Raw genomic sequence first — 13,377 nt, 5'->3', positions numbered from 1 at the left:
TAACCAGGGTACTAAACGAAGAGAACATGCAGCCAAGAATACTTTATCCGGCAAGGCTGTCATTTAGAATGGATGGAGAGATGCAGAGCTTCCAAGACTGGCAGAAAATGAAAGGATATGTGAACACTAAGCCAGCCCTGCAAGAAATATTAAGGGGGGTTCTATAAAAGAGAAAGACCCCAAGAGTGATATACAACAGAAATTTACAGAGACAATCTATAGAAACAAGGACTTCACAGGCAACATGATGACAATAAATTCCTATCTTTCAATAATCACTCTCAACGTGAACGTCCTAAATGTTCCCATAAAATGGCACAGGGTTGCAGATTGGATAAAAAGACAGGATCCATCCACATGCTGTCAAGAGACTCATTTGGAACCTAAAGATACATCCAGACTGAAAGTGAAGGGATGGAGATCCATCTTCCATGCCAACGGACTTCAAAAGAAAGCTGGGATAGCAATTCTCATATCAGACAAATTAGATTTTAAGCTAAGACTGTAGTTAGAGACACAGAAGGACACTGTATCATTCTTAAAGGGTCTATCCAACAAGAAGATCTAACAATTGTAAATATCTATGCCCCCAACATGGGAACAGTCAACTACATAAGCCAACTATTAACCAAAATAAAGAATCATATTGATAATAATACGTTAACTCTAAGAGACCTCAGTACTCCACTCTCAGCAATAGACAGATCACCTAAGCAGAAAATCAACAAAGAAACAAGAGCTTTGAATGACATACTGGACCAGATGGACCTCATAGATATATACAGAACATTCCACCCTATAACAACAGAATACTCATTCTTCTCAAGCTCACATGGAACTTTCTCCAGAATAGACCACATACTGGGTCACAAATCAGGTCTCAACTGATACCAAAAGACTGAGATTATTCCCTGCATATTCTCAGACTATAATGCTTTAATGCTGGAACTCAATCACAGGAAAAAATTTGGCAGAAATTCAAACACCTGGAAGCTAAAGACGACTCTGCTAAAGAATGTTTGGGTCAACCAGGAAATCAAAGAAGAACTTAAACAATTCATGGAAACCAATGAGAACGAAAACACATCGGTCCAAAACCTATGGGATACTGCAAAGGCGGTCCTAAGGGGGAAATACATAGCCATCCAAGCCTCACTCAAAAAAAAAAAAAAAAATAGAAAAATTCCGAATTCACCAACTAACTCTACACCTTAAAGAACTAGAGAAAAAGCAACAAACGATGCCTAAGCCACGCATTAGAAGAGAAATAATTAAGATTAGAGCAGAGATCAATGAATTAGAAACCAGAAACACAGTAGATCAAATCAATGAAACTAGAAGCTGGTTCTTTGAAAGAATTAATAAGATCGATAAACTCCTGGCCAGGCTTATCCAAAAGAAAAGAGAAAGGACCCAAATTAATAAAATTATGAATAAAAGGGGAGCGATCACAACTAACACCAAGGACATAGAAACAATTATTAGAAATTATTATCAACAACTATATGCCAATAAACTGAGCAATCTGGATGAAATGGATGCCTTTCTGAAAACCTATAAAACGCCCAAGACTGAAACAGGAAGGAATTGACAACCTGAATAGGCCAATAATCAGTAACAAGATTGAAGCAGTGATCAAAAACCTTCCAAAAAACAAGAGTCCAGGGCCTGAAGGATTCCCTGGGGAATTCTACCAAACATTCAAAGAAGAAATAATACATATTCTACTGAAGCTGTTTCAAAAAATAAAAACAGAAGGAAAGCTTCCAGACTTATCCTATGAGGCCAGCATTACCTTAATCCCCAAACCAGGCAATGACTCCATCAAAAAGGAGGATTTCAAACTGATATCTCTAATGAATATGGATACCAAAATCATCAACAAAATCCTAGCTAATAGGATCCAATAATACATTAAAAGGATCATCCACCACGACCAAGTGAGATTTATTCCTGGGATGCAAGAGTGGTTCAACATTCACAAATCAATGTGAGAGAACACATTAATAAAAGAAAACACAAGAACGATATGATCCTCTCAAGTGATGCAGAAAAAGCATTTGACAAAATACAACATCCTTTCCTGATTAAAACTCTTCAGCATAGAGGGATAGAGGGAACATTCCTCAATTTCATAAAATCCATCTATGAAAATCCCAGAGTGAATATCATCCTCAATGGGGAAAAGCTGAGAGCCTTTCCCTTAAGATCAGGAACACGTCAAGAATGCCCACTCTCGCCACTATTGTTCAACATAGTACTAGAAGTCCTAGCAACAGCAGACAACAAAAAGAAATAAGAGGTATTCAAATTGGCAAAGAAGAAGTCAAACTCTCTCTTTTTGCAGACAACATGATACTTTATGTGGAAAGCCCAAAAGACTCCACCCCCAAATTACTAGAACTCACACAGCAATTCAGTAATGTGGCAGGATACAAAAATCAATGCACAGAAATCAGTTGCTTTCTTATACACTAACAATGCAACTGTAGAAAGAGAAATTAGAGAAATGATTCCATTTGCAATAGCAGTAAAAACCATAAGATACCGCAGAATAAACCTAACCAAAGAGGTAAAGGATCTATACTCTAGGAACTACAGAACACTTATGAAAGAAATTGAGGAAGACACAAAAAGAAGGACAAGTATTCCATGCTCATGGATTGGAAGAATAAAATTATTATAATGTCTATGCTACCCAGAGCAATCTATACCTTCAATGCCATCCTGATCAAAATTCCAATGACATTTTTCAAAGTGCTGGAACAAACAATCCTAAAATTTGTATGGAATCAGGAAAGACCCCAAATCACCAAGGAAATGTTGAAAAAGAAAAACAAAGCCGGAGGCATCATGTTGCCTGATTTCAAGCTACATTACAAAGCTGTGATCACCAAAACAGCATGGTACTGGCACAAAAACAGACATATAGACCAATGGAACAGAATAAAGAGCCCAGATATGGACCCTCAACTCTATGGTCAAATAATCTTTGACAAAGCAGGAGAAAATACGCAATGGAAAAAAGACAGTCTCTTCAATAAATGGTGCTGGGAAAATTGGACAGCCACATGGAGAAGAATGAAACTAGACCATTCTTTAACACCATACACAAAGATAAACTCAAAATGGATGAAAGACCTCAATGTGAGGCAGGAATCCATCAAAATCCTAGAGAGGAACATAGGCAGTAACCTCTTTGACATTGGCCACAGCAACTTCTTTCAAGATTCATCTCCAAAGGCTACCGAAACAAAAGCAAAAATGAACTTTTGGGACTTCATCAAGTTAAAAACTTCTGCACAGCAAAGGAAACAGTCAACAAAACAGGGAGGCAACCCACAGAATGGGAGGAGATATTTGCAAATGACACTACAGACAAAGGGCTGGTATCCAAGATCTATAAAGAACTTCTCAAATTCAACACCCAAAAAACAAATAATCAAGTCAAAAAATGGGCAGAAGACATGAACAGACACTTCTCCGAGGAAGACATACAAATGGCTGACACATGAAAAAATGTTCATCATCATTAGCCATCAGGGAAATTCAAATCAAAACCGCATTGAGATACCACCTTACACCAGTTAGAATGGCAAAAATTGACAAGGCAAGAAACAACAAATGTTGGAGAGTTTGTGGAGAAAGGGGGACCCTCTTACACTGTTGGTGGGAATGCAAGTTGGTACAGCCACTTTGGAAAACAGTGTGGAGATGCCTCAAAAAATTAAAAATAGAGCTACCCTATGACCCAGCAATTGCACTACTAGGTCTTTAGCCCAAAGATACGGATGTAGTAAAAAGAAGGGGTACATGCCCCCCAATGTTCATAGCAGCAATGTCCACAATAGCCAAACTGTGGAAGGAGCCGAGATGCCTTCAACAGAATGGATAAAGAAGATGTGGTTCATATATACAATGGAATATTAGCCATCAGAAAGGATGAATACCCACCATTTGCATCAACATGGATGGAAATGGAGGAGATGATGCTACGTGAAATAAGTCAAGCAGAGAAAGTCAAATATCACATGGTTTCACTTATTTGTGGAACATCAGGAATAGCAAGGAGGACATTAGGAGAAGGAAGGGAAAACTGAAGGGGGGAGAATCAGAGGGGGAGACGAACCATGAGAGACTATGGACTCTGGGAACAATCTGAGGGTTTCAGAGGAGGGGGGGTGGGGAATGGGGTAGCCCAGTGATGGGTATTAAGGAGGGCACATGTTGGGATGAGCACTGGGTGTTATACGCAAATATTGAATCAGGGAACACTCCATCAAAAACTAATGATAGACTGAATGGTGACTAATAAAAAAAAAACAAAACCCTACTACCCTGGATAGGTACTGTGGCTACTTGAGGGTAATGGAATGGAAGCACAGGAAAGTATCTAACTCACCGTACATCATCACATAGTAACAGAGTTCTAATACAGAACTCAAAGTGAGACAATAAGATCCCAGCACCTACGTTACCTCCTACCATCTTCCATCCCTCAGCCTATAACCGTGCTCAGCTGATTTGAAATCAAGGAATCCGGTTTCCAGATCATAAAAATTTATCTGAATAATTGACTTCTTATATTCCACTCTGCCTCTAAGTCTTGTGAGGCTGGTCATTCGTGTCACTCTGTCTTCTGAAGGATAATTGTCCTTTCTCCTACAGATGGGCAAGGCTACACAAGACCGTGTTTGGGGGTTGCTCTTCCAAAGGCACTAATGGAAGAGTAACTTTATTTGAGTCAATGTAAATATCTTCCTGTTTCAAAAGAGCCGGGAGAAGAAATAAGCAGTTTATAAAGGCAAGAAACTTCATTAGTAGATTTGACTCAACAGCAAGTCCTACACAAAGTAGACATTTTGTGGTTTGAAATAAGGGAAGGAAAAGAAGCCAGACAGAACTTAGATTCTGTCACCTCTAGTGCCCATGGCTGTTTTTTTTTTTTTTTAAGATTATTTATTTGACAGAGAGAGACAGCAAGAGAGGGAACACAAGCAGGGGGAGTGGGAGAGGGAGAAGGAGGCTTCCCGCTGAGCGGGGAGCCCGATGCAGGCCTCGATCCCAGGACCCTGGGATCATGACCTGAGCTGAAGGCAGACGGTTAACGACTGAGCCATGCAGGCGCCCCGCCCATGGCTGTTTTAAGACGAGGTTATACCTTTGGTTTTATTAGTGGTGCTTGCCTCAGTGAAAGACATATTTAAAATTAACAACCTCATTGTAGAACTTGAAGCAACATGAGGAGGACAAGCCATTATAAAGCTAGTTTGTGACTTTCAAAGAGCATGGTCTATATGCTCTGGGGAGAGAAATCTGAGGCTGTGTAGGGTTAGTGCAATGGTCTTATCAAGGTAAGATAATCAAGCCATTATGTAGACCGGGCTCCTTACCACCCTTCTACCTAAGGAAGTGACCTGACTGAAAGCATCTTGTGATTTAAGCATCCCAGGAGTTACAGACCAGCAACGCTATGGGCCTGCAGAAAGGAAAGTGGCAAAAAGCACCTGAAAGGAACGTTCATGAAAAGCATCAGTTTGTGTTTTGGATAAGAATGACCACAATCACACCTAAAGACATCCGTTGCCTTCTTCTCAGATGGGGGGCTCCGAGAACCAAGCAGCCCAACTGTGGTTAATTACCTGTCATTTCAACGTTGGCACCATTGCTGGTTTTAACCAAACCAAGGTTAAAAAAGAAAAAGTAAAAATGGAGACTATTTTGACTTGGGATCTTGGATGGGATAGGGAGAGGAGGCTATTCGTGCAATCTCATTTTCATTCAAAGCAGCTCTTTGATGCCCTCCTGCAGAAGAAAGATTTAGGTAAATCAGCATGTGGGCCTGTGTAAACGCTTGAATGAGAGAAGAAACAAAATCCGGACACAGACAAAGGGATAAGGTCTGTGGACTCCTGGTGATCTGCGAGGTGGAGAAATGTTTGTGCCCAGCTGTCATGGTCCTAACACCCCCTGGGGTGACTTGAGTTCATGGCTCTCTGCTAAATGGGGAAGGAATGTGAAGGAAAGTTAAGGGAATGTGTAAAACAGACACCTCCAACAGGAACGCCAGGAGGGCATTTTATTCTGGCTCCGTGAATATGCATGAGGATTTCAGATACTGAATTTGGATGATAATCTAGGGTTGAGGAAGAGGCAAGTTGATAAAATGAATGTCAGTATGTGTGTGTAGGGGGGAGGGCCCTACACAGGACCATGAGCAGTGGTCTTGGGTTGTGACAGGAGGACTTCATAAGCCAGCAGACTGGAGTTCTAATCCCACTCAAGCACGATTTTCTGAAACCAGGATCCTCAACATGGATTCCTCAACATGGAAGATTACACGTAGCCACCAGGTGATAAATAGTATTTGGAAAGTCTTTATGAGCTGAGCTGATGTTACTTGAGCCTACATCAAGAATAGAAAAGCCTCATGACTGACTGGGGTAATTTCACTGTGTCAGTTGTGTTAGGCAGGTACCCATGATCACCGATGGGGGCCAGCTTTCAGAAACCTTGTGGAATCAACCTCTGACTTCACATCTTTAATGCCTTTCCAACTGTCATGCAAAATGGGACAATCCCATACAAATGGGCAACCTAGACAACCAACATGAGGACTGAAATAAGGTAGAACCATCTGCAAAAATTGCTCAAAGAAAAAAGGAGACAGGTCTCAAAACAAGGTCTGGTTCCAAAGACCCCACTATTAATCTGAGCTTCGTGCTCCCCACCTTGAATGGCAAGCTGGCAGAAGAAATTCTGGCAAGAAGAAAATTCTGACCCTAAGCCACAGGGAGCAGGACACTCTGCCCTGTTCCTAATGCAGCAGGGGATGAGGCTGAAGAGGGCGACACTAACAGAGTGAACAGGGCAGGTCCTTACCGGTCAGCCTGAGCCTCTGATTCCCATGCAGCATCATTCTCCAGGAACATCCCCTTTTCTACCCGCAGCCACATTTTCTGCAAGTTTTCACAATGCTTGAGGCAGAATGCTGCGTGCACCATGTCCGAGGTATCTTGCAAATGCAGGGACACTTCCGTGACCTGGGCCATGGCCTCCTTCACAAGCAGCTCCTCTTGGGATTCAGAGACAGTACAAAATTTCCTTCGTGTCAGTCACCGAGAAGGGTCTGTTCTCGGCGGACCTTATTCTGCATTCCAGTAGCTCCTGCTTGACCTCCGTGGACACCGGGCAGCCAAACGTGGTCCCCAGCTCCCTGGCCCTCTTTTCATTGGCGAGGCCGAATAGGAAGCGCCCCACGGGGGCCAGGTGGGGGTTCTTGAGTCCTTCTTCCTTGGACAGCAGCCTCTGCACACCCCCAATGTTCCAGCCGGGGCTCCCCGCGTCTTGGTGGTCCTCGCTGCCCAGAACGTAGAGCGCAGCGGCCAGGAACTGCTGGACGCTCAGGTGGACGAAGCAGTAGCAGCCCTCACAGTCTCTGCCCTTCTGGAGGATACTTGTGTCCAGGAAAGGGCGCAGGTCAGACTCGTCCATGCCCAGCCTGCGCAGGTCGTGTCCATCGAACACCGAGGTCTGCGCCCACGTGCCCTCGGCGGCCAGCAGGCACAGGGCGCGCAGCGCAGCCGCGAGGTGTGGACCCGGGCAGCTGCCCTGCACCGGTGCGAACCGACTGCAGAGAAAGCACAGCAGCAGCGACGTGGCGGTCTGGCAGGTGGGGCGGGGGTCCTCGGCCTCGTCCATCTGCAGCCTCAGGCAGGTGCACACCATCCAGCACACCGCGGGCGCCGCGCCCATGCGGAACAGTGCCGCATTGCTCTTCATCAGGTGGAAAGCGCGCAGCGCCCGAGCCTCCTCTCCAAAGTGTCGCAGGAAATACGCCCTCCTGTCGCGTTCTGAGAGCCCTTCCATCTCCACCAAGAGTGGGCGCTCCACCAGGAACCGCAGCTCCCTCAGGGCCTCGGGCCGCGTGGTGACCAGTAGGGTGGCCGTGGGTAAGAGCTTTCTCTTCAGCAAGCTCCCCAGGAGGACAGGCGCAGGTCTCTGCGTCCTCCAGTCGCCACACAGGTCGTGCACCAGCGCCCCCACCCCCGAGGGCACGCGCAGCTCCTCAAAAGCATCAATGACGAACAGGAGTTTCTGCGCCTGGGCGAGGACCTGCGGAAGGGCATCCTGCAGGTCTGGGGCGCTCTCGGCCAGCACCTGTGCGAAGGAGCACGTCCCCTTGCGGCTGAGCACCTTGCAGCCGAGGTAGAAGGCGCGGGGGCAGGTCTGTGCGAGGTTGTCCTGCGTCCAGTCCAGCATGCACTTCTTGGCCAGAGTGGTCTTCCCGGCGCAGGTGGGGCCACCGTGTGTGGAAATGGCCCTGCAAGCATTTTCGGATTACAAAATGGGACCAGTGTCTCATATCTTTGGGTGACAGTGTGAATGTTTTCACTGGCTCCAGGCCAAAAGTTCTTCTTCCAGATTTGCTGGACCTTCTTTTTGAAAATACTTCTATATTTATCCTGTTTACCTTCAGTGATAGGAGGTAGGGGACAGGAAAGATATAGCTGATTATTCATTAGGAAAAAAAATACTTCGTGTTAAGTAGGAAAGAGACAATAGAGAAGTTTACAAAGAACTACCTGACACCAAGCTCACCCAGGAAGATAGGATACAGACCTGGCTTTTCTCCTTTCAAAACTTCCTTTGCTTCTTCTGGGTTTCTGACATCTTCTTCCTGTACATGTGTAAGTGCTACAAAAAACAAATTAAAAATGAGCTTGACACAAATACATGTGAATTTCTTTTACCAGAGATATGGTGTTAAAGCAGGCTCCAAGGAGTGCAGAATCTAATCTCTGTCTATATCGTGTGCTGGGAGGTGCAATGGCCGGGTTTATACAGATGAACAGAGTAAATGACCTTCTAAAGCAAGTCACCTGCCTCTCCTCTGTAGACCCATAGCAAGAAATATTTGTTCTAGTTGCTCTACCAAAACTCAACGTGATCTATTGAAACTACTTGTCTATCTTTCCCGCTGGACTAGACTGTGCACCAGGATATCAGGAGATAGATCTTCATACAGCCCAACCCATTATAGCTGCTCAAGTATCTGAGTAAATAAGTCATGTCATGCCTGTGTGGAATGCCAGACAATTCCTGAGTATCTGCCCAAGGTAAATGAAAATGTGTGTACGCCAAGACTAGCACATGAAGGTTCATAGCAGCGTTATACAAGGCAGTTACAAAGTAGAAAAAATTCAGACATCCACCAATGAACGGACAATCGAGTGTGGCATATCCACACAATAGAATATTATTCTGTAATAAAAAGGGATGAATCAGTGATACAAGCAATAATACGGACAAACCTCAAAAACATTATGCTAAGTGATGAAAGATGACAGGAAAGACCACATGTGTCCAGAAAAGGCAAGTCTAGAGAGACAAAATAAAGGGTTATGAACAATGAGAGATGATGGACTCTGAAAAACAAACTGAGGGTTCTAGAGGGGAAGGGGGTGGGGGGATGGGTTAGCCTGGTGATGGGTATTAAAGAGGGCACGTTCTGCGTGGAGCACTGGGTTTTATGCACAAACAATGAATCATGGAACACTACATCAAAAACTAATGATGTAATGTATGGTGATTAACACAGAGATAACAATAAAAAAATAAAAAAAAAAGTAAGGGTTACCTGGAACTGGGGGACAGAGACCAGGGAGTGACCACATGTGGACATGAGGGAACTTTTTGGGTTGATGTAAATGTTGTAAAATCAGATAGTGGTGATGGTTGCAAAACTCTGTACATTTATTGAAAGTTAGTAGTAGCACATTTAAAATGATTGAAATTTATGGATACATAGGTTGTACTTCACTAGGGTCATTAACAAAAAATACCAGCAGGCTGACTTGAGCAACTCACTGACATTAATCGGACCACAGTGCCTGTTGAGGCGAGTCACCCACCTACAGCACATCTCAACTTTCTCATCCAGGAGTTGAGATTACTAAAGTCTGAACATCTGAGATTGAAAAATCAAAGAAAAACTCCGTATGGTACACTAATTTTCTGTGAACTGAAAGAATTCCAGTTCTCTCCAATGGTCCTTTCCTTGCTTTGTTCTTAAGTGAGGGAGGAAGGCATTCTCTGTGAGACAACTGGTGATTATAAATAGTGGAGAAAATGAGGTTGGGGAGATGGAGCTCCCAAAGGGTGGGGGCAGAGAGGACACAACGGGGTGGGGTATGTGTCACTTGGCTTGCTCCAACCCTGGGTGTTCTAAGACCAACCTGGCTCCTTTTCTTCTGCACACTGTTGGGTTTCTTCTAAGTTTGCACATTTTGGTTCTGGAGTCCTGGTGATGCCTGAGGAAAGAGGGGGCATTATAGACTTGTCACTAGGTTAGTATTGAAACTTCTACCTGGGGAGAGAGTGGGACTTCAAGAAGACTTATGTTTGACAACTGGGTCTCATACTTAAGCCCCGATGACATAAAAAGGACCTTAACATGCTACTGGAGATAAAATTAAAGTGTGTCAGGCCACGATCTCAGGCTGCCATGCCTCTTCTGGCTTCCTGTGGTGGCTTCTTATGCAGTTGAGAACACACAGTGAGTGTTCCATGGGAGGGAGGTGTATGCACAATAATCTCCAAAGGCCCAATGAGCCATAAGACTGAAGAAAAAGGCTGACCAGTCCAGCTTGACGAGAAATGGTTTGTTTAAAAATTTTATTTATTTGACAGAGAGAGAGCACAAGCAGGGGGAGCAGCAGGCAGAGGGGGAGAGAAGCAGAATCCCCGCTGAGCAGGGAGCCTGATGAGGGGCTCTATCCCAGGACCCTGGGATCATGACTTGAGCTGAAGGAAGATGCTTAACGACTGAGCCACCCGGGTGCCCCCAAGAAATGGTTTATTAAGGGGATAGAAGTGTGTCTTGGGCAGCTCCAAGACCAGCCTATCTCCATGACCCTGCTTTCCTAGCCCTACAGGCTGGGAGTAGGAGCAGGGGTCCACCCAGGAGGGGGGTGAGAGTGGGTGTGTGCCACAGTCCCATCTCCAGAGCAGGTCAAGGACGACGTTATGCCCTGAGGGTGTACTTAAGGGTGTAAACAAAAGGAGAGACTGTGAAAGTGTGTGTGTGTGTGTTGGGGGTGTGGAGCTCAAGAAGGCTGCAGGTCACAGAGTGCTCATCATGGTGGATTTATCCTAGGTGGCGCCAGTCAAGTTCACACAGTGAGAGAAATGAGCACGTGTGCCCCATTACTCTGTCTTGAGGGCATCAGAAAGCTTTCATGGATTAATTTCCTGGTTTCTGATGAGGTAGATAAAACCACACTGTCCAGGGAGGGAATATAGGAACAGGGTGGAGTCCTGAAAGGAGAGGAAGTACTTTAAGCTCAACACTGGATAAAGAAGAGGTGAGTCTAGGAGAGTCTGGAAGAGATTCCCAGGAGGCAATGGGCTGTGGGCATCTAAAGTTCAGGGAAAATGCTGGTCTGAAGTTATCCTTTGGAAAGACTTCAGGCATAAATAGCCAGTAAGACTCCAAGGGATATCTACCAGGACCAGGATGCTGAGTGGTAAAATGGCCAGCCAGTCATCCATTTTGAAGATGAGGCAGAAGAACAAGAATTCTGAAAGAACGGAAGAAAAAATAATCCTTAACAAGCAACAAGGCAAAGGCAACAATGTCATAAAAGCCAAGAGGAGGATTCTGAACGAAGAATTCTGTGCTTTTAGCCCAAACACTTAATGGAATGAATACCAACTTTTTAAGCAGGCAGTATTCCTTTAAGTACTGCCAAATGTAAGATCTGATGGACCACCAGTCTACCTTTGATCTTTATTTAGGTCATCATTGTGGAACCTTTTAACACATCTGTGTATTGGTAGAAGTCAGGACATCCGGGGTTGAGATTATCAATGGTTGTGCCTTTGCTCTTCAAACCACCCTCCTGTTTACTGTTGCCTTGAGCCCAAGTCCTGTCATTAAGGATACTGGTGATTTGGGATGTTGAGAGGAGAGAATGTTGAAAATCACTAACTCAAAAATCCTTTTGGCTGGGGTTAGCAAACTTAATTTTCTTGCTCCTGCAAAAGGCCAGACAGTAAATATTTCCTGCTTTTCGGGCCACACCTCTCATCTCTGTCCTTGTAGGGCAAAAGCTGTCACAGACAACATATAAGCAAATAAGTAGGCCGTGTGCAAAGAAAACTTCGTTTATGAATAATGAAGTTTGAGTGAAAACCCTCACCTGTCCATTGAAGACAGGGAATATTAAACTAAAAACAGATCCCTTGCTGGAATAAAACTGGTCTTTTTTTTTTAAGGAAAAAGAAAATTGTAGGTAAGGCAGAGCCGTTTTGAATACCCTTGCCAAAGAGGAAGACAGAAAAGGTCCTCTAGAGCAGAGTGCTCTCCAAAACAAATATAACACCTGTCACAAAAGCAAGCTACCTATGTAATTTTGTATTTTCTAGTAGCCACATTATGAAAGGTATAAAGAGGTACAACTCATTTTCATAATTTTTATGTATCTAAAATGCTAACACTTAGATGTGTAGTCAGTGTAAGAGTTGCTCATGAGATGGTACATAAAAGCATGCAGTTAAAAGCCCATGTGTATTCTAGCCTTGTAGCATGCTTGAATCAAACCAGCCATGTGCCAAGGGTGTACTAACTGCATATGGCCACTCTGTGAGGCAGCAGAGCCCTGGACATTATAAAACCTTGGGTGCACACAGGCATCATCTGAGAAGCTTTCAAGAACCCCACACCTAGGGGAGACACAGATCATTTAGCTAAATCAGAGTCTCTGGTGACCAGTTCTGGACATCAGTGTATTTAAGCTTCTGAGGACATTGCCCAGAATGGTGAAAGTTGACAGCCACTGCCCTAAAACACTGTTCTCTACTCAGGGGCCATTTGGCAGTGCCTAGAGACATTTTTGGCTGTTGCAAGTGAGGGGACTGTGCTCCTAGCATCTCATGGGTAGAGGTGCTGGAATGCTAGCACTGGGGTCCCAGGGATGCTGCTAAATATCCTGCAATGCAAAATATGTCTCCTCACCCAGCCCCAAATGCTATTAGTGCGGCTGATCGAAGGGAAGGTAGGGGTTTCTGAGTGTGTGGAAGGAAACATGAGTGGGAGCTGAAAACCAAACAGAAGGTGTGTAATAATTTAACATCTTGGATGTATAAGAGAATGGGATCCAGAATATACTCCAGGAACAGTCTCAGAAAAGAGAAGGGATATAGACTGAGGAGACCAGGGAAGGTATACAATACCTGGACGGAGTAGAAATAGCTAGAATGAGAGATGCCACCAGACTTTATGAAGGTCTAGCATTTGAGTTCAGGACAGGTGGCCTCTCCAAGGCTCAATGTTATTCCTATACGTGTAAAAGCCTGGAGGCTACTCCTCCTTCC

The 13,377-nt window shown here is 44.4% G+C and overlaps 1 protein-coding gene across 1 annotated transcript in view; it reads right to left on the bottom strand.

The window, feature by feature from the left end:
* Positions 1-13,377, bottom strand: part of LOC113936284 (NACHT, LRR and PYD domains-containing protein 2) — a 40,334-nt gene that overhangs the window by 26,643 nt on the left and 314 nt on the right. The window contains 4 exon segments of the mRNA XM_035724922.1: positions 6,883-7,086; positions 7,088-8,306; positions 8,309-8,473; positions 8,623-8,697. Of these exon segments, the coding sequence (XP_035580815.1) occupies positions 6,883-7,086; positions 7,088-8,306; positions 8,309-8,473; positions 8,623-8,697 (1,663 nt within the window).

The sequence above is a fragment of the Zalophus californianus genome, chromosome 17, assembly GCF_009762305.2.
Source record: "Zalophus californianus isolate mZalCal1 chromosome 17, mZalCal1.pri.v2, whole genome shotgun sequence".
NCBI classification, from domain to species: Eukaryota; Metazoa; Chordata; class Mammalia; order Carnivora; family Otariidae; genus Zalophus; species Zalophus californianus.
Note: the sequence above shows the minus strand (reverse complement) of the source record. Positions and strands in the feature narration are given on the sequence as shown.